Here is a 19,482-nt window from a genome sequence, read left to right on the forward strand (position 1 = left end):
TGTGCACACAGTGGAATTTCCGTTGTAGATGTTTCTGCTGCAGAAATCCCGGTGTCTGCAAAAGAATAGACTTGTCTATTCTTTTTGCAGATTTTGCTTAGAAACGCATTGCTGTCTATAAGTCTGGTCCCCTAGTGGGACAATACAATAATATAAAAGTAAAAATAGCATAAAATAAATTAATTAATTCTTCATGATAAATTAATATAAAAATTCTATATTCCCCATTTTTCTTATTAGAAATGATGTATTTAGAACAAATATATATAATAAAAAAGAGAGCAGAACAGAGATCCCGCTTTATAAGTGCCGTTGCACTTGTAGCATATGATACTGAGGGTAATTGTGAAAAAATGTGCCCACCTTTTTTGTGTTGTGTCAACAGGTACAACACTGTTTTCAGTTTTTAAAGTAATATAGAGCTTGGGAGCTGCTGGCTGTCGGTACCAGTTCCATATGTGGAGCTGTGGAAGTGGTATAAGCCCTTATACTTCTAGAAGAAAAATAAAACACATATTTTGGTGTTGCCGAATCTGTAACGACCTCAAGTATTAATTTTTTCCATTATATATCTTGCATAGTGAACACTGTATAAAACATGTTTTAAATGCCTCCAAAACTACTGCTTTTTGTCAATCCTACTTCCATAAAAAAATGTAATAATGATACACAGGAAACGAATGACGGCTGTAGCAGTAATCTGGTACAATTACTTTTATTGAAAACAAGTACGACACACCGAAAGCAACAATTGTTTCCATGGTTAGCCTAGCTTTATCACAGCCTGAATACAAATCCAGTCCCCACCAATTTTATACACATGTGGCAATGACTTTATTAACAAAGATGCAAAAATGTTTCTTAGGCTAGATTTCCACACAGGTTTTTTTCTGGTGTTTTTTTGGAAACTGCCACTGCCGTTTTTTGAGCAAAGCCAGGAGTGGATCCAGAAGGAACGAGAAGTATAAGGCTAGGTTCAGACTACGGAATTTCTGCCTGCAATTCCTCTTTGAAATTGCAGGTGGAAATTCCGCTTGCTAAAATGTATAGTGTAGTGAATGGGTTTCCGTTCACAAATTCACACTTCTTTGTGAAGCGGAATTTGTGAACGGAAAATCCGCTTGGAAATTTCCGCCTGAAGAAAGGGGTTGCTCTTTCTTCAGGCGGAAATCCGTGCGGAACACATTGTAGTCTATTGGAGACTGCAGTGTCCGTGCGGTCCTAGCGCCGACTGATTCAGTCAGCACTGGCCGCACTCGGAATCTCCAGGCAGAAATTTTCTGCCCGGAGATTCCGTAGTCTGAACCTAGCCTAAGTCCTTCCTTTATAATTCCTATTCCTTCTGCATACACTTCTGGGTTTGGCTCAAAAACAACAGTTAAAAACCTTTAATGACCATATTTGACAAATGCATAGGTGTCTCAATTGCACTATACATATCAATATATAAATATATGGGCAATATATAGATATATAGGGGGAGATTGATCAAAATCTGTCCAGAGGAAAAGTTGCCCAGTTACTCATAGCAACCAATCAGATTGCCTCTTTCATTTTTGACAAGGCCTCTGAAAAATGAAAGAAGCGATCTGATTGGTTGCTATGGGCAACTCGGCAATTTTTCCTCTGGACAGGTTTTGATAAATCTCCCCTATAGGGTGTATATACTGTAGATATATGTGTGAGACACAATGGGGGAGATTTATCATGTTTTGACGTAATTTATTTTTGCTTTGGTTTGCTTACGTGTGACATATTTATCATACTATCGCAGGGGGCTTGATAAATTTGGCGCATGTAAGCAAAAAACTGTAAATTCCTTCAGAACACCATTTTGCTCTCCAAAGGTAGTTTTGTAAGCCAGGTCTAGCCTTAGAGGATTTGCAGTGTTTTGTCATTTGTACTTTTAAGCTTACAGCCAAAAGTAAAAAAAATAAAGAAAAAAGAAAAAAGTGCTTTGGCACACATGCAACATTTCGGGGAACATTTATGAAAACCTGTGCAGAGGAAAAGTTGACCAGAAGTGCATAGCAACCAATCAGATTGCTTCTTTCATTTTACAGAGGCATTGTGAAAAATGAAAGAAGAAATCTGGTTGGTTGTCATGGGCAACTGCACCACTCTTCCTCTACACATGTTTTGATAAATCTCCCCCTTCATGTGCCAAATATAAGAAAAATAAGGCTCTAAAGACAATGATAAATCTCCTGCAATATTTAGGAAGATGGAATATGCAAAGCAGCTCTCAGGTAACACTCCCTTGACATCAGTTTGTCACTCAAGTTTTGGAACTGATTGTAACTGGAGTGAAAAACTGATTAAGGGAGTCCAACCTTAGAGCTGCTTTGCATATTCCCACTTCCTATAATGCCCAGTGGAGTGCTTATGGCCTTTGACGCTCCACACACCAGCAATGGTGTCTCTGTAAGGAGAAACATTATCCCTTTTACCCCAATATTTATAAATATCTATTTATATCGCTTCTCTTATTCAGTCCTAACTGGCCCAGAGTCTCCGCTCTCAAAATGACCTTTGTATGCATAGGTTAGTCTTAGAAACCAGTGGCCAGAGGGAAAGGAATAAAAAGTAGGTTACCAGGTACTTGAACTATTTTTCCCCATGTTAGGGGAGATTTATCAAAACCTGTCCAGAGAATGGGGGGTTGAGATAAATCTCCCCCGTTATGTTAAATTTTTATCTTGAGCTGCTGGTTCAAGTCCACAAATTAGTTGTGAAATATGTCATCCATGTGTATGCATGTCCTAATTTTTTAGGCTGATATTGGAATATGTTGAGAAGTCAAATAAATATACTTTTAAATCTTCTGCCACTCGCATGGACACTTTCAGACAGGTTCACAACATTTATATGAAAGACAGGAACCTCTTAATTACTTATGTTTTGTCTAATCTCATACAACTCCTTTAGGGTACGTTCACACTACCCTTCCACTCGAAAATGCAGTTGCAGCAGCCTCCCATTGTTTTCAACAGGATTCTGCTGCACCCTCCAAACTGCTAAAAAATCATGTTCCCCCTTTTGGTGTAATCCTCTCAGCTATACGTTGCTGTTAGAGATGAGCGAAGTTACAGTGATTCGATTCGTCACAAACTTCTCAGGTCCGCAGTTGCTGACTTTAGCCTGCATAAATTGGTTCAGCTTTCAGGTGCTCCGGTGGCCTGGAAAAGGTGGATACAGTCCTAGGAGAGAGTCTCCAGCCCACCGGAGCACCTGAAAGCTGAACTAATTTATAAAGGCTAAAGTCAGCAACTTACGAGCCGAGAAGTTCGTGACAAATCGAATTACTGTAACTTCACTCATCTCTAGTTGTTGTCTATGGAAATGTTACATGTCTGACCAGTCCTAGCTGCCAACTAATTCAGTCAGCAAATAAAATATTTGCCTGAAATATCTCCAGGCAGATATTCCATAGTTTGACGATACCCTTAGGGTGTGCTTACATGGTAGATATGTTGGAGAAATTTCTAGGACTAAAACTCGTTTCCATGCCTGAATTAGTTGGTTTGTGCAGCATGTGCATGGATGATTACAAACCCTGTTTACGTATATGGAACTTTTGCAGAAATTTCTGCAACAGATTTTCCACATATGAACATACTAAAATATAATTTGCATAACAACTCTATGGTGTTTCTCTTCCCTGCACTACTAAATAGATTTTTCATTTAAATGTAACGTTAGATTATTATTTTTATTTTAGTAATGGGCCATATAAGTAAAAAAGTTAATTTTTTAAAAGGGACCTCCTTTATCGCAACTCTACCTTCATATAGTGCCATTTGGCTAACAGATCCAGGAATAGAGTATGTCCTCTGCCTATCCTCAACTCTTGACACTTCCTCTTTAATGACTGACAGGCTGCCATATATGTATACGTACATGCTGCTATTAGTCACTTGTGGGAAGAGGCAAAGAGGAGTGCTCCTCTCATTAGTATAGGTGACCTTGAACTATTAGTCTCTTGTATAATTTTTAGGTTCCAAAACAAACAGAACAATATTTTTTTTTTCTATTATTTGCACCAGTAGAAGAAAAAACCTACCTCTATACTCTACTGCCCTTAAAGGGGTTCTCTGGTGCTTAGACATCTTACCCCCTATCCAAAGTTTGTAATCAGTCCCCGGAGCGTATTCGCCCTGGACTGATTACAGGCGACCACCGGGCCTCCGCCCCCGTGTGACGTCACTCTCCACCCCTCAATGCAAGCCTACGGGAGGGGGCGTGACAGCTCCGTGGACTGATTACAAATGGGGTGCCGCATGCATGATCCCGGGGGTCCCCAGCGGCGGGACTCCCGCGATCAGGCATCTTATCCCCTATCCTTTGGATAGGGGAAAAGATGTGTAAGCACCGGAGAACCCATTTAAACACAGAAACCTAGTTTGAGAATAGATCTGCTTTAAGTTATGCAAATTAAGGTGCATGAATTAAGGTGCCGTATCTCGATTAAAGGGTCTTTCTACTTTGGACAAGCCCTTTATGTTAAAGGAGTCACTTGACAGTATTCTGATCACAAAATGTCCCCCTGCTGGGACCCTCAGCTGTCAATAAAAATGCTCCTTTATTCCACCTCAGGAAGTACACATTTCCTGAATCAGGAATTTAAAGTCCAGATTGTGCTATCAATATATAAGTGTTTGCATGGGCACAGAATCGCATAGACAAGGCAATTCGTGCTGTAGCAGATACAATCACAAGTGCAAGTCAAGTCTTTATCCTTACAAAGGAATGGGCACCATATACAGGTGCCTCATTTGAAGCTACCTTTAGTATCTTGGGTTCTGTGTTGGTGTCTTTAATTTTTTTTATTTAATATGCACATGAGCACTTTGGTGCATTGGGGCATGATTGTATCTCTAGGAGCAACGCTGTGCCTGCCCAGATGCCTTCCAACCTCTTCCTTCTCATTCTTCTAGGCATGGCTATGAGAGGAGAGGGCAGAGCATACCTGTCCTAGAGAGTTACAGTCACTTCCTCAGTGCACCAAAGAAGCAATTGGCATACTATATAAAAATGTTATCCTGCACAGTGACTGACCAGACAAAGATACTAATAGTAGCGTTCATTACTCAGTAAAGTCCTATATTCAGCAATACCAGCTGTTTGATTTCACCAAAACTGGTGGTAGACATTCTTTAAGCATTTGCCCTTTCAAAGGGTTTATATGTTTAACCCCTTAAGGACGCAGGACGTAAATGTACGTCCTGGTGCGGTGGTACTTAACGCACCAGGACGTACATTTACGTCCTAAGCATAACCGCGGGCATCGGAGCGATGCCCGTGTCATGCGCGGCTGATCCCGGCTGCTGATCGCAGCCAGGGACCCGCCGGCAATGGCCGACGCCCGCGATCTCGCGGGCGTCCGCCATTAACCCCTCAGGTGCCGGGATCAATACAGATCCCGGCATCTGCGGCAGTGCGCGATTTGAATGAATGATCGGATCGCCCGCAGCGCTGCTGCGGGGATCCGATCATTCATAACGCCGCACGAAGGTCCCCTCTCCTTCCTCCGTGCGGCTCCCGGCGTCTCCTGCTCTGGTCTGTGATCGAGCAGACCAGAGCAGAAGATGACCGAAAACACTGATCTGTTCTATGTCCTATACATAGAACAGATCAGTATTAGCAATCATGGTATTGCTATGAATAGTCCCCTATGGGGACTATTCAAGTGTAAAAAAAAATAAAAAAAAATGTAAAAGTAAAAAAAAAGTGAAAAATCCCCTCCCCCAATAAAAAAGTAAAACGTCAGTTTTTTCCTATTTTACCCCCAAAAAGCGTCAAAATTTTTTTTATAGACATATTTGGTATCGCCGCGTGCGTAAATGTCCGAACTATTAAAATAAAATGTTAATGATCCTGTACGGTTAACTGCGTGAACGAAAAAAAAAAAAAGTCCAAAATTCCTACTTATTTAATACATTTTATTAAAAAAAAAATTTATAAAAAATGTATTAAAAGTTTTTTATATGCAAATGTGGTATCAAAAAAAAGTACAGATCATGGCGCAAAAAATGAGCCCCCATACCGCCGCTTATACGGAAAAATAAAAAAGTTATAGGTCATCAAAATAAAGGGATTATAAACGTACTAATTTGGTTAAAAAGTTTGTGATTTTTTTCAAGCGCAACAATAATATAAAAGTATGTAATAATGGGTATCATTTTAATCGTATTGACCCTCAGAATAAAGAACACATGTCATTTTTACCATAAATTGTACGGCGTGAAAACGAAACCTTCCAAAATTAGCAAAATTGCGTTTTTCGTTTTAATTTCCCCACAAAAATAGTGTTTTTTGGTTGCGCCATACATTTTATGATATAATGAGTTATGTCATTACAAAGGACAACTGGTCGCGCAAAAAACAAGCCCTCATACTAGTCTGTGGATGAAAATATAAAAGAGTTATGATTTTTAGAAGGCGAGGAGGAAAAAATGAAAATGTAAAAATTAAATTGTCTGAGTCCTTGAGGCCAAAATGGGCTGAGTCCTTAAGGGGTTAAAGCAGTATAGGACTGGTTCAGTAGAGAGACACTCTTTGTTACTGCTCTGCACTGTAAATGTGAGAAGAGGATCCTGAATATGGGACACCTTCTAGTAGTTCAAAATTAACTTGTAGGATATATAAAAAGTTTCCAAATTGGACATTCCCTTTAAATTGCCTTAAATGGGCACTGTCAAATCCAAAACCTTTTTATATGTTGTTACTGATGAGAATTCAAGACCTTTTGTAATATGGTTGTTTTGTTTTGTTTTGTTTTTACATTTAATAAAGAAAACGGACCCTTAAAATCCCACCACTAGGGGTCCCCATGCCTACTTGGACACTAACCAGTCCTGCTGCAGCATCAGGCTTGTTCATGAGTCATGGACAAGAGATGGCTAATAGACAAGGCTGCATTAGCAGGCACGCTAATCACCTCCCAGCACCACAAGAAGGGACACGCCCCCTTCTCCTGAGAGGATTTCTAACACTGTGAACTATTGAAGAGAGGTATTTTTTTATAATAAAAATTAGATATACAGGTTCAGGATTAGGTAATATAATTAATTAATTAATCCGACAGGTATGCTTTAAAATTGAAACGTTTTAATTGATTAGATGTATCTATACACTTTTGCATAGGTCTAAATATGTTATGATTATTTGTTTTATTACACATAGAAAGAAAAGAATATGTGACTACTATGCTAAAGTAATGGGCACTGAAAAAGCATTGCATGTAAGTTGTCTTTTAAAATAAGCCTATAAAAAATTAGATAAATGTATTTTAGTAATAAAAGTACATGTTCGACTATTTTATAAGCTAAATCTTTGGCCTGTGTTTTGTTTTAGATTATTTTAATGTTTTATAAATGTATTTATTTATTTATTTATTTATTTTCTTCAAAGTCTAACAAACCCTAAACTCAGTACAAGCATAAAAGTAACTCCATGGATGCATGACAAAAAATAAATAAATGTTTGACATAAGTCAAGGTTGATCTTTTACAGTAGGTATGCAGGAAAAAAAACAATATGATTTGTTTGCAAGTTCCGTAAAATAAAAATGTCCTTTATTGTAGATTTTTAAAATAGTACAGTAAGTACAAGGCGTATTGGTAGAATTTTGAATCATACTGATGCGTTTCAAGCACCTAGGTGTTCTTATGACTAAGAGCATCTAGCTGCTTGAAACACATCAGTTTTATGTGATATGCTACCATAATGCCTTGAACTTGCTGTACTATTTTATGTATCTACAATAAAGGACATTTTTGTTTTACAGACCATGCCAATAAATCATCTTGTTTATTACTGTATACCTAGTGTATGAGCCCACACCCTTGAAGATTCCGGAACACCTATGTTTGAAATTTCTACATTGCCGGGCGAACCTGGAGGTCAGGCAGCTCCTTCTCTCAAGGTTCACATGCTCCATGGCTCCTCCCTATGACCAGCGGGTGCTTAACCCCGGACTTTCTTCTCTGTGCTTCCGGCGGTGTCTAGCTCCGCCCCTCCACCATTGCGGGGGTTGGCGGCGCACGTTGCCCTTACTGTGCTGCAGCTCAGTAGGAGCTCTTCCCATTCTGCCGCTCTAGTCACTGGCCCCAGACCTGCACAGCGGCTTAGCAGGCGCTTCGCTGCGTGCTGCTCCGAGCCATCACCGCTCCTGGGGCTGCCCACATGTGTTGGTCCTCACTGTCCCCATTCTCTCTTTGGGGACCTCGCGGGCTGCATCAGCACAAGGTACCTGGCTCCCCACGCTTACTCCTGCCTGTTCTTAATAATGATAATGGGCCTCATTTACTAAGATTGTCGGGTTTTTACTAGTGGGAAAAGTTGTTTCAGACATGCGGGATTCCTCTCTATTTACTATTGGGAAAAGTCGGGAACATTTTCTGACCAGCTTTTTCTAGGTCGATATTTCCAGCCATTTACCCCCAGGACTTTCTGTGATTTCCATAAGAAATCTGTCTGGTTGTGAAAGCACGCCCCCTTTTTACTTGCAACAGACCACGCCCCTTTTCGAGTTTGTCGGATTTTTCAGGCGCACACTGTCGCAGACATGTCTCAGACATGTCTCAGGCAAAATAACCAGACAAAAACTGGTCGGTTTCAGCTTAGTAAATGAGGCCCAATGTGTTTAAAAATAAATAAACACACACACACATATATATATATATATACACATACAAGGTGGGCCATTTATATGGATACACCTTAATAAAATGGGAATGGTTGGTGATATTAACTTCCTGTTTGTGGCACATTAGTATATGTGAGGGGGGAAACTTTTCAAGATGGATGGTGACCATGGCGGCCATTTTGAAGTCGGACATTTTGAATCCAACTTTTGTCTTTTCAATATTAAGAGGGTCATGTGACATATCAAATTTATTGGGACTTTCACAGGAAAAACAATGATGTGCTTGGGTTTTAACGTAACTTTATTCTTTCATGAGTTATTTACAATTTTCTGACCACTTATAAAATGTGTTCAATCTGCTGCCCATTGTGTTGGATTGTCAATGCAACCCTCTTCTCCCACTCTTCACACACTGATAGCAAGAATGAAAGAGTAAAGTTACGGTAAAACCAAGCACATCATTGTTTTTCTTGTAGAATTCCCAATATGTTTGTTGTGTCACATGACCCTCTCCCTATTGAAAAAATAAAAGTTGGATTTAAAATGGCCGCTATGGTCACCACCCATCTTGAAAAGTTTCCCCGCTCACATATACTAATGTGTCACAAACAGGAAGTTAATATCATCAACCATTCCCATTTGGTGAATCCATATAAATGGCCCACCCTGTATATATATATATTTATATATATATATATGTGTGTGTGTATATATATATATATATAAATATATATATATTCACATATACTTATGCCTGGTCTCTCAGACCATTTGGTGGCGTTTGGCGCCCTCTTGTGGCCAATAATCCCATTTATGGGGTGGTCTTTCTGTACCGCTCTTCTTTTAGCGGTTATTACCTTCAGTCTCCTCCTTCGGGTCCATGTTCTCTCGAGATGGAGGGCGTTCTGGTCGTCCGGATTACAACTGCCCAGCTGTTTTGCCTCCTGGGGGCTCGTTGCAGTCCTCTGGATGGGGTTTTGGGTCTGCAGATGTTCAGATCATTGATCTTCTGCACCAGAGCATCGATCTTCCGTACCAACCGATTTCTGTCTTTTTTTTCCTTTTTTCCAGTGGTTTTCTGGTCTCCACCTTCTGTGCTCGCCTTCCGCTCAGGTGTGCGCTGCTCTACCTGTTGTTTTTTTTGCCATGTTCTCTTAAAATGGTTGACTCTGGATGGGGTTCGCTATTTGTGCCCTTTTCTATTTTTGTTTTCCAGTCGAGTTAGCCCTCTGTCTGGTTCTGTGTTCCTTGGAGTTGATTTCCTACCTCCATGGTTCTGGCCCATCTTGCTTCCTAGTCGACTCTTCTTGTCTCCCTATATGGACCAAGGGTTAAGATTCTCTGCCACAGAGGGTCCCTTCCTTTGGCGTCCCAGTCCATCTTCATGAACAGGGGATCTTCCGAGAGCTCGGTTTCTGGGCCTCGGTTATCTCTGGCCAGGGTTCTCGTCAGCAGACCTTACGGTCGAGTGGGTTCGGTCTCTGGACTAATTCCCCTTTTGCTGTTGGTTGTTGTTCTTCCCACCCTAGGGGATTGCTTTGGTACATCCCATCAGTATAGGTGTCCCCCAATGAAGAGCGACCGAGAAAAGGAGTTTTTTTGGTACTCCCCACAAAATCTCTCTCTGGTAGCCTTCATTGGGTGACACCGCACCCGCCCATCTCTGCATTTGTCCGGATATTCTTTTCCAGTTATTCGGTTTTTCATCCGGGATTTCTTTCTATGGTCCTTTGAACATATTTCTTTGTTGGCTTCTCCTGCTTTGTGACAAAACAGATTACCTCACTTCCAGTGGGCGGGTATATCCTGCCAATGAGGAGCCGGCTTTTTTTTCCTAGTGTCAGCGCCTCCTAGTGGCAAGAGCATATACCAGAGCATATATCAGAATAGGTGTCCCCCAATGAAGGCAATGAGAAAAAGATTTTACGGTGAGTACAAAAAAAATCTCCTTATTTTCCTATGGACGCAGTACCACCAGATTTCCATCTAAAACTGACTGACAACAAGAGCTGTTACCTTTAAAAAGTACCTGAGGCCAAGTCACAAAAAATTTTCTATCGTTAAACAGTTTAAGGTGACCTGTTCACACAGCATTTTACAGTTTCTTTTTTTTCCGAGATGTGAGGATTTATAGTCTGTCCTGACAATTCAGGCAATAATCAGATGGGCATGAATGTCATTTTAATAGTGGGAGTGAATATCAGGTGATGGCAAGAGTATACAGTCAGGAGGTGTGTATTAGGCAAACAAGCCCTTCAATGTACAACCTGATAGTCACAACAATTATTAAAATTACATTCATACCCATCTGACTAATTCCCTAAATTTTCAAACAAACTCCATATCTCAGAAATGGGAGGGCATTATCAAGAAATTGAAAAGAAAAAAAAAAGGCACCCTGAACTTTTTAATGATTGTAATATCAAATTTTTGGCTGGTCCTCTTTAAAGAACATTCTGAAGAAAATTGATGAATTGCATGTAGATGTTGAGAGATGATATTCATAAAATATTCTGTATTCATAATTTTTTCCTTACTTTTTCTGTAAACCAATACAGTCGCATGTTAAAGGGGTTATCCAGGAAAAAACATATTTTTTATATATCAATATATCAGAAAGTTAAACAGATTTGCAAATTACTTCTATTAAAACATCTTAATCCTTTCAGTACTTATAAGCTGCTGAAGTTGAGTTGTTCTTTTCTGTCTAAGTGCTCTCTGATGAAAAGTGTCTCGGGAAACACCCAATTTAGAAACAAATCCCCATAGCAAACCTCTTCTACTCTGTGCAGTTCCCGAGACAAGCAGAGATGTCAGCAGAGAGCACTGTTGCCAGACAGAAAACAACAACTCAACTTCAGCAGCTGATAATTATTGAAAGGATTAAGATTTTTTAATAGAAGTAATTTACAAATCTGTTTATCTTTCCGGAGCCAGTTGATATAAAAAAAAAAGTTTTTTCCCGGAATACCCCTTTAACTATTGAGTTTCATAAAAAAAAATATACCATTATAAATATACATTTAAAATAAAATTGTTGCTGTATTGAAACAGTTGCCAGACAGCGCATTTTAATAGGAAGAGGTAATTGATCTGACAGTATTTTCTCCTCATACAGTGATGACCTAATGCTATGTTATCACTGAATGACAGAAGTCTGTCCTCTGGGACCCCATCGACAACCTGACAACGAAAAAGTCACACTGATGTTGCCCCTTGATAACACCACTCACTGGAATGTAGCTGTGCTCCAGTTTACTATCACAGCAGCAATACAGCAAAGTGATGCAACCCTGCAGAATCACTAGATGTTTCAGAGATCAGACCTCTACAGATTATAAAGTGATGGCATAGTCTATCAATATGAAATCTCTTTTTTAGATAAAATTATCACTTCAAACTGTCAGAGATATGCATAGGACAATCTTTTGGCATACACCGATACACCATAACCTCATTGCAATAAGGCAGTCTGATATTGGTTCACGCTGCCTATCGTTTGGAAAGCATGAAACTAATAGAACAGAGGTTTCCCTGCTTCTTCTACATATTACACCAATGTATCCTTCAGTGCCTCTCACATGCTTTAACTTACATCTAATGGGAGCAGTTTAAACCACGTGGTTGTGTTGATGTGCTTAGACATGCATGCTGCCACTCCATTCAGGTCTATAGGTCTGTATCTTGTTTTCCCCAGCTATCCCATTGAAGTGAATAGAACAACAACATGCATCCCCACATTTTAATTGAAAGACATTTTTGTTAATTTAATTTATTCAATTATTTATGTATTTCATTAACTTTATGTCTATTTTCTACTAAATTGTCTTTGTTGTTGCATAGCCTGTACATTATGAGGAGAAGAACTGGTGTGAAGAACAGTATTCTGGTGGCTGTTACACTGCTTACTTTCCACCGGGAGTCATGACACAGTATGGAAGGTAATGTGGAACAAAACAGTATAACATGGGAAAGATGCTCTAAAAAGGGGTGGTTGTTATAGGTCATTGGAACTCTGATGTGAGCCTCCATTGTACCTGTAATGCCTGCTGTTTCCCATTGTTAGTTTTAACAAAACTAAAGGGCCTTTTACATTGACAAATTTTTGGCCGAACAAATATTTGTGGGCTCTTAGTACTAGGGATGTCCCAATACCATTTTTTTAAGACCGAGTACGAGTACCGATACTTTAATTCTAGTACTCGCCAATACCAAGTACGAGTACTTATATTTTAAAGGAAATCTGACACCAGGGTGACTCGGTTTCTGGCGCTGTTTACCGTATGATATGTGGGTCCTTGTTGTGTACAATGGAGGTGGCTGCTGTAGTATGAGCCAAGATTTCTCTCTTCTCCATTGGACAGACCGGGGAATTTGCATTGGCGGTGAGACGATGACCACATGGTGAGCAGCGGTAGAAACCGGCTCACCTGCACTATCTACCCAGATTGTCTTTAATAGTAGGTAGTATCCCCTTGCAGTCATTAGTCGCAGCCGCCCCTGTAGACAGCTGCCCCACTTGTAGACAGCAGCCCCCCTGTAGACATAAGTAGCAGCCCCCCTGTAGACCACAGCCCCCCCTTTAGACAGTGGGCCCCCATTTAAACAGCAGCAGCCCCCCTTTAGACAGCAGAAGGGCCCCCCCTTTAGAAAGCAGGGGCCCCCCCTTTAGACAGCAGCAGGGCCCCCCCCCCTTTAGACAGCAACAGGGCCCCCCCTTTAGACAGCAGCAGGCCCCCCCCCATTTAGACAGCAGCAGGGCACCCCCTTTAGACAGCAGCAGGCCCCCCCCCTTTAGACAGCAGCAGGGCCCCCCCTTTAGACAGCAGCAGGGTCCCCGTTTAGACAGCAGCAGGAACCCCCTTTAGACAGCAGCAGGCCCCCCATTTAGACAGCAGCAGGGCCCCCCCTTTAGACAGCAGCAGGGCCCCCCCTTCAGACAGCAGCAGCCCCCCCTCATTAGACAGCAGCAGGGCCCCCCTTTAGACAGCAGCAGGGCCACCCCCTTTAGACAGCAACTCCCCCCCCTATTAGACAGCAGCAGGGCCCCCCCTTTAGACAGCAGCAGGGCCATCCTCTTTAGACAGCAGCAGGTCCCCCCTTTAGACAGCAGCAGGGCCCCCTCTGTAGACAGCAGCAGGGCCCCCCCGCTTAGACATTAGTAGCAGCCCCCTCCTTGCAGGCAGCTCACCTCCTCGGGTCGGGTGCTGGTGCTGCCGCTCTGCTGCCCTGTTCTCCCGTCCTCCGGTCCGCATCGTGTCGTCCTATGGAGGAGCATGTGACATACACGTCACTCTGCTTCCTGCGTAGCGTTACGCTGGGCGCAGGGGAGGAGGCGGAGTGACGTGTGTGTCACATGCTCCTCCATGGAACACTATGATGCTGACGGGAGAACGGGGCAGCAGAGCGGCACCAGGTATCGGGCATGGTATCGGGGACATTAAACAAGTCCCCCATACCATGCAAATGGATAGTATCGGCCCCGATACCAGTATCGGTATTGGGACATCCCTACTTAGTACCCTGTAAAAGTTACAGCAAACAACAATTGAGCAAACACAAATTGCCTCCTTCATGTATCATTAAAAGTTGTTGCAGTAACAGTCACAAGTTATGAATAATCACTTATGTGGCTAACAGGGAGAAAGAGTAGACAGGCTGAAGCTGCATCTCATAGGATACTCTGTAGTGTAAGAAGATAGAAAGTCTGTTTAGCTGACTTATCACAGATTGCCTTCTCCTCTTTCAAGCACAGTTACCTCTGCACAGGTCCGAGCATGCCTAGAACAATTTTCATTCATTGAGTCAAAATTAGCGATCTCCAAACTGTAGGTCGCGAATGCCGGCTACTGAGACCCCCCACGGTCTCCGTCTTGTAGTTTCCGTGTTCGTCACGTCATGCCATGCCCCTCCATTTATGTCTATAGAAGAGTGCGAGACGGCTATAACATCGCCGTCACGCCTCTTCCCATAGACATGAATGGAGGGGGCATGATTGCTGTGGTCACCTGTCATCCAGCACACAGCTGAGTTTGCTCAGTGCACCGGATGACTGGGGTGCCGCACCAAAGATTGGGGGGTTCTCAGCGGCAAGACCCCCACGACCAGGCATTGTGTTCCCTATCCTTTGGATAGGGGATAAGATGTTTAGGGGCAGAGTACCCCTTTAAGAATTTAATTAAATCTAATTCAATTTAATCTAGTACAAGCTCATTTTTAGCAGAGACTAAACTGAATTCTTACTGTTGTATACACTTTAATGCGTACATATGCAATGTAAAACATGATGTTTTAGATAATCAGTTTATCTATAGGTTGCTTAAAGCCTCTCCTTTTTCCAAAGTGTCATTCGCCAGCCCGTTGGGAAGCTATACTTTGCTGGAACAGAAACTGCTACTCAGTGGAGTGGATACATGGAGGGAGCAGTGCAAGCTGGGGAGAGAGCAGCCAGAGAGGTACAATTTGATGAAATGAAATGGATCGCATACTACTAAATTAAAGGGGTTATCCAGGAATAAAAAAAACAGACCTTATTTCTTTCAAAGACTGCGCCCTGTTTGTCTCCACTTTGGGTGTGGTATTACAACTTTGCTCCATTAGCTTCAATGGAACCGAGCTGAAGAACCACACCCAACTCGGAGACAGACAGGGAGCGGTCTTTGAAAGAAATTACCTCTGTTTTTCGATTCCTTGGATTACCCCCTTTAAATGTTTTAATAAAGACCTGGTTCTATTTGTGCTGCATTTTTGTAGCTAAATTCTTTCTAATGCATTCATCAAGGCTTTTTAATGCTTTACAGCCCTCTAGTGGTATTTGCAGCCAATTGCAGATTAGTTTTCCTTTGCATTCTTTTATATACCTCATTTGTATTCTTTATCATAACAAATTGTTGCCATCACAGCTCATATCTTATCTATTTTATCTATATTATCTATACAGAAATAGACCTATACATTTCTCAATAAAGAAACTCCTATAGAATTAATTGGAGCCAGAAAGAAACAAATTCATAATATAGATTTTTATGGGTATAAATACACTGCTCAAAAAAATAAAGGGAACGCTAAGATAACACATCCTAGATCTGAATGAATGAACTAATCATATGAAATACTTTCGTCTTTATGCCATTTGAATGTGCTGACAAAAAAAATCACACAAAAATTATCAATGGAAATCTAATTTATCAACCCATGGAGGTCTGGATATGGAGTCACACTCATTGCAAAGTGGAAAACCACACTACAGGCTGATCCAACTTTGATTTAATGTCCTTTAAACAAGTCAAATTGAGGCTCAGTAGTGTGTGTGGCCTCCACATGCCCGTATGACCTCCCTAAAACGCCTGGGCATGCTCCTGATGAGGTGGCGGTCTCCTGAGGGATGTCCTCCCAGACCTGGACTAAAGTGTCTGCCAACTCCTGGGCAGTCTGTGGTGCAACGTGGCATTGGTGGATGGAGCGAGACATGATGTCCCACATGTGCTCTATCTGATTCAGGTCTGGGGAACGGGCGGGCCAGTCCATAGGATCAATGCCTTCCTCTTGCAGGAACTGCTGACACACTCCAGCCACATGAGGTCTAGCATTGTCTAGCATTGGGAGGAACCCAGGGCCAACTGCACCAGCATATGGTCCCACAAGGGGTCTGAGGATCTCATCTCTGTACCTAATGGCAGTCAGGCTACCTGCTGTGCGGCCCCAACAAAGAAATGCCACCCCACACTTTTAATGACCCACTGCCAAACCGGTCATGCTGGAGGATGTTGCAGACAGCAGAACGTTCTCCATGGCATCTCCAGACTCTAACGTCTGTCACATGTGCTCAGTGTGAACCTCTTTCATCTGTGAAGAGCACAGGGCGCCAGTTGCAAATTTGCCAATCTTGGTGTTCTCTGGCAAATGCCCAATGTCCGTCACGGTGTTGGGCTGTCTGCACAACCCCCACCTGTGGACGTCATGCCCTCATACCACCCTCATGGAGTCGGTTTCATACCGTTTGAGTGGACACATGCACATTTGCAGGGCTCTGGCAGTGCTCCTCCTTGCACAAAGGCGGAGGTAGCAGTCCTGCTGCTGGGTTGTTGCCCTCCTCCACATCTCCTGATGTACTGGCCTGTCTCTTGGTAGCGCCTCCATGCTCTGGACACTATGCTGACATACACAGCAAACCTTTTTGCCACAGCTCTCATTGAGTTACCATCCTCGATGAGCTGCACTACCTGAGCCACTTGTGTGAGTTGTAGACTCCGTCTCATGCTACCACTAGAGTGAAAGCACCGCCAGCATTCCAAAGTGACCAAAACATCAGCCATGAAGCATAGGAACTGAGAAGTGGTCTGTGGTCACCACCTGCAGAACCACTCCTTTATCGGGGGTGTCCTTTATTGTCAATCAATGTTGCTTCCTGAGTGGACAGTGGGATTTCACAGAAGTGTTGCTGACTTGGAGTTACATTGTGTTGTTTAAGTGTTCCCTTTATTTTTTTGAGCAGTGCAAGAGGCTACATTTATAATTTCAGAAAAAAGACATTGGGGGGCTCACACACTATATATATATATATATATATATAATATATATATATATATATAATATATATATATATATAATATAAATATATATATATATATATATATATATATATATATATATATATATATAAGCGGGGTCACTATTTTCCTCAGGGAGAGGACACCACTTCTGGTGTAAAAACGGAGATTCAAGTAGGTCATTTAGCACTCCGAGGTACTTGTGCTGCACATAACCTATGTGCCAAAAAATAGTAGTATAGAGTAGAAAAGAGAAGACAGACCTCAAGGTATATATATGTAAAGATGAACAAGCTAGTTAGATATGCATAAACAATTTATTAGTGAAATACAATTGAAAGTATGTCCAAGCAGGGCCCTTGCTGTGGATTGTATACTTGTTGGTACTCAAAATTCATACATGAACAAAAATTAAAATAATTAAAATAATCTAAAATCATTTATAATTACTTGAAAGTCATTGGAGGTATATATGTTGTAAAAAATCCTCAATACAGCCACGCGCAAGTAGTTCAATATATTGATATTGTATCTGTGGTATTTAGTAGCAAAGTGATAGTTTATAATAAGAGGCTGGTGCTATGCACCACTCACCTCACCGCTTCTAATGATCTCCGCGATGGGAACCTCGCTTGTCAGGACTAGCACAGCTGTGCGGCCGGCCTGGGGATGGTGTCCGTGTGCTGGTCTGGCTTGGTATCCGGAGTGGCACAGGTTGGCGTCTGGCCGGTATTTGGCAGTGGAATGAAAGCAACAGTCCGGCGGTGAGTGTGAGCAGACAGCATCCTTGTATGTGTCCAGCGCTGCAGAGTGCTCGCCTGAGCGGTGGGCTGCAAATTGGGGGAGGTTCCAGCAGTTGCAAGTGCTGGAAATGCTGTAGATGGGTGTTTCTTCAGGGTGGTCTGTATTGACAAGGTGGGTAAGTATGCTAGACGCGTTTCGGGGAGACCTTTTTCTCAATAGCAATGTAATATTACATTGCTATTGAGAAAGGGGTTTCCCGAAACACATTTTGCTATACACATGTTTATTCCCTTTGTGTGTATTGTAACAAAACCAAAAAAGGGAGGAAAAAAATTAGACATAATGTCACACCAAACTCCAAAAAATGGCTTGACAAAATTATTGGCACCCTTAACTTAATATTTGGTTGCACACCCTTTGGAAAAAATTACTGAAATCAGTCGCTTCCTATAACCATCAATAAGCTTCTTACACCTCTCAGCTGAAATGTTGGACCACTCTTCCTTTGCAAACTGCTCCAGGTCTCTCTTATTGGAAGGGCGCCTTTTCCCAACAGCAATTTTAAGACCTCTCCACAGGTGTTCAATGGGATTTAGATCTGGACTCATTGCTGGCCACTTCAAAACTCTCCAGCGCTTTGTTGTCATGCATTTCTGGGTGCTTTTTGATGTATGTTTGGGGTCATTGTCCTGCTGGAAGACCCAAGATCTCTGACACAAACCCATCTTTCTGACACCGGGCTGTACAGTGCGACCGAAAATCCATTAGTAATCCTCAGATTTCATGATGCTTTGCACACATTCAAGGCACCCAGTGCCAGAGGCAGCAAAACAACCCCAAAACATAATTGAACCTCCACCATATTTCACTGTAGGTACTGTGTACTTTCCTTTGTAGGCCTTATTACACTTTCAATAAACTGTAGAATGATGTGCTTTACAAAAAAGCTCTATCTTGGTCTCATCTGTCCACAAGACGTTTTTCCAGAAGGATTTTGGCTTACTCAAGTTCATTTTGGCAAAATGTAGTCTTGCATTTTTAAGTCTGTGTCAGCATAGTGTTTCATTTCATTTAAATGTCGACGGATAGTTCGCGCTGACACTGATGCTCCCTGAGCCTGCAGGACAGCTTGAATATCTTTGGAACTTGTTTGAGGCTGCTTATCCACCATACGGACTACCTGCATTGACACCTTTCATCAATTTTTCTCTTCTGTCCACGCCCAGGGAGATGCAGTCCCATGGGTTCCAAACTTCTTGATAATGTTGCGCACTGTGGACAAAGGCAAATCTAGATCTCTGGAGATGGACTTGTAACCTTGAGATGGTTGATATTTTTCCACAATTTTGTTCTCAAGTCCTCAAACTGTTCTCTTCTCCTCTTTCTGTTGTCCATGCTTAGTGTGGCACACACAGACACACAATGCAAAGACCAAGTGAACTTCTCTCCTTTTTTATCAGCTTTGAAGTGTGATTTTTATATTGCCCACACCTGTTACATGCCCCAGGTGAGTTTAAAGGAGCATCACATGCTTGAAAC

General features: G+C 41.9%; 1 protein-coding gene across 1 annotated transcript in view; it reads left to right on the forward strand.

The window, feature by feature from the left end:
- Window positions 1-19,482, forward strand: part of LOC130356502 (amine oxidase [flavin-containing] A-like) — a 108,033-nt gene that overhangs the window by 81,600 nt on the left and 6,951 nt on the right. The window contains exons 11-13 of the mRNA XM_056558165.1: window positions 7,186-7,243; window positions 12,494-12,591; window positions 14,994-15,105. Of these exons, the coding sequence (XP_056414140.1) occupies window positions 7,186-7,243; window positions 12,494-12,591; window positions 14,994-15,105 (268 nt within the window). The remainder of the gene's footprint in view (window positions 1-7,185; window positions 7,244-12,493; window positions 12,592-14,993; window positions 15,106-19,482) is intronic.

Source organism: Hyla sarda, chromosome 2 (genome assembly GCF_029499605.1).
Source record: "Hyla sarda isolate aHylSar1 chromosome 2, aHylSar1.hap1, whole genome shotgun sequence".
Taxonomy (NCBI): domain Eukaryota; kingdom Metazoa; phylum Chordata; class Amphibia; order Anura; family Hylidae; genus Hyla; species Hyla sarda.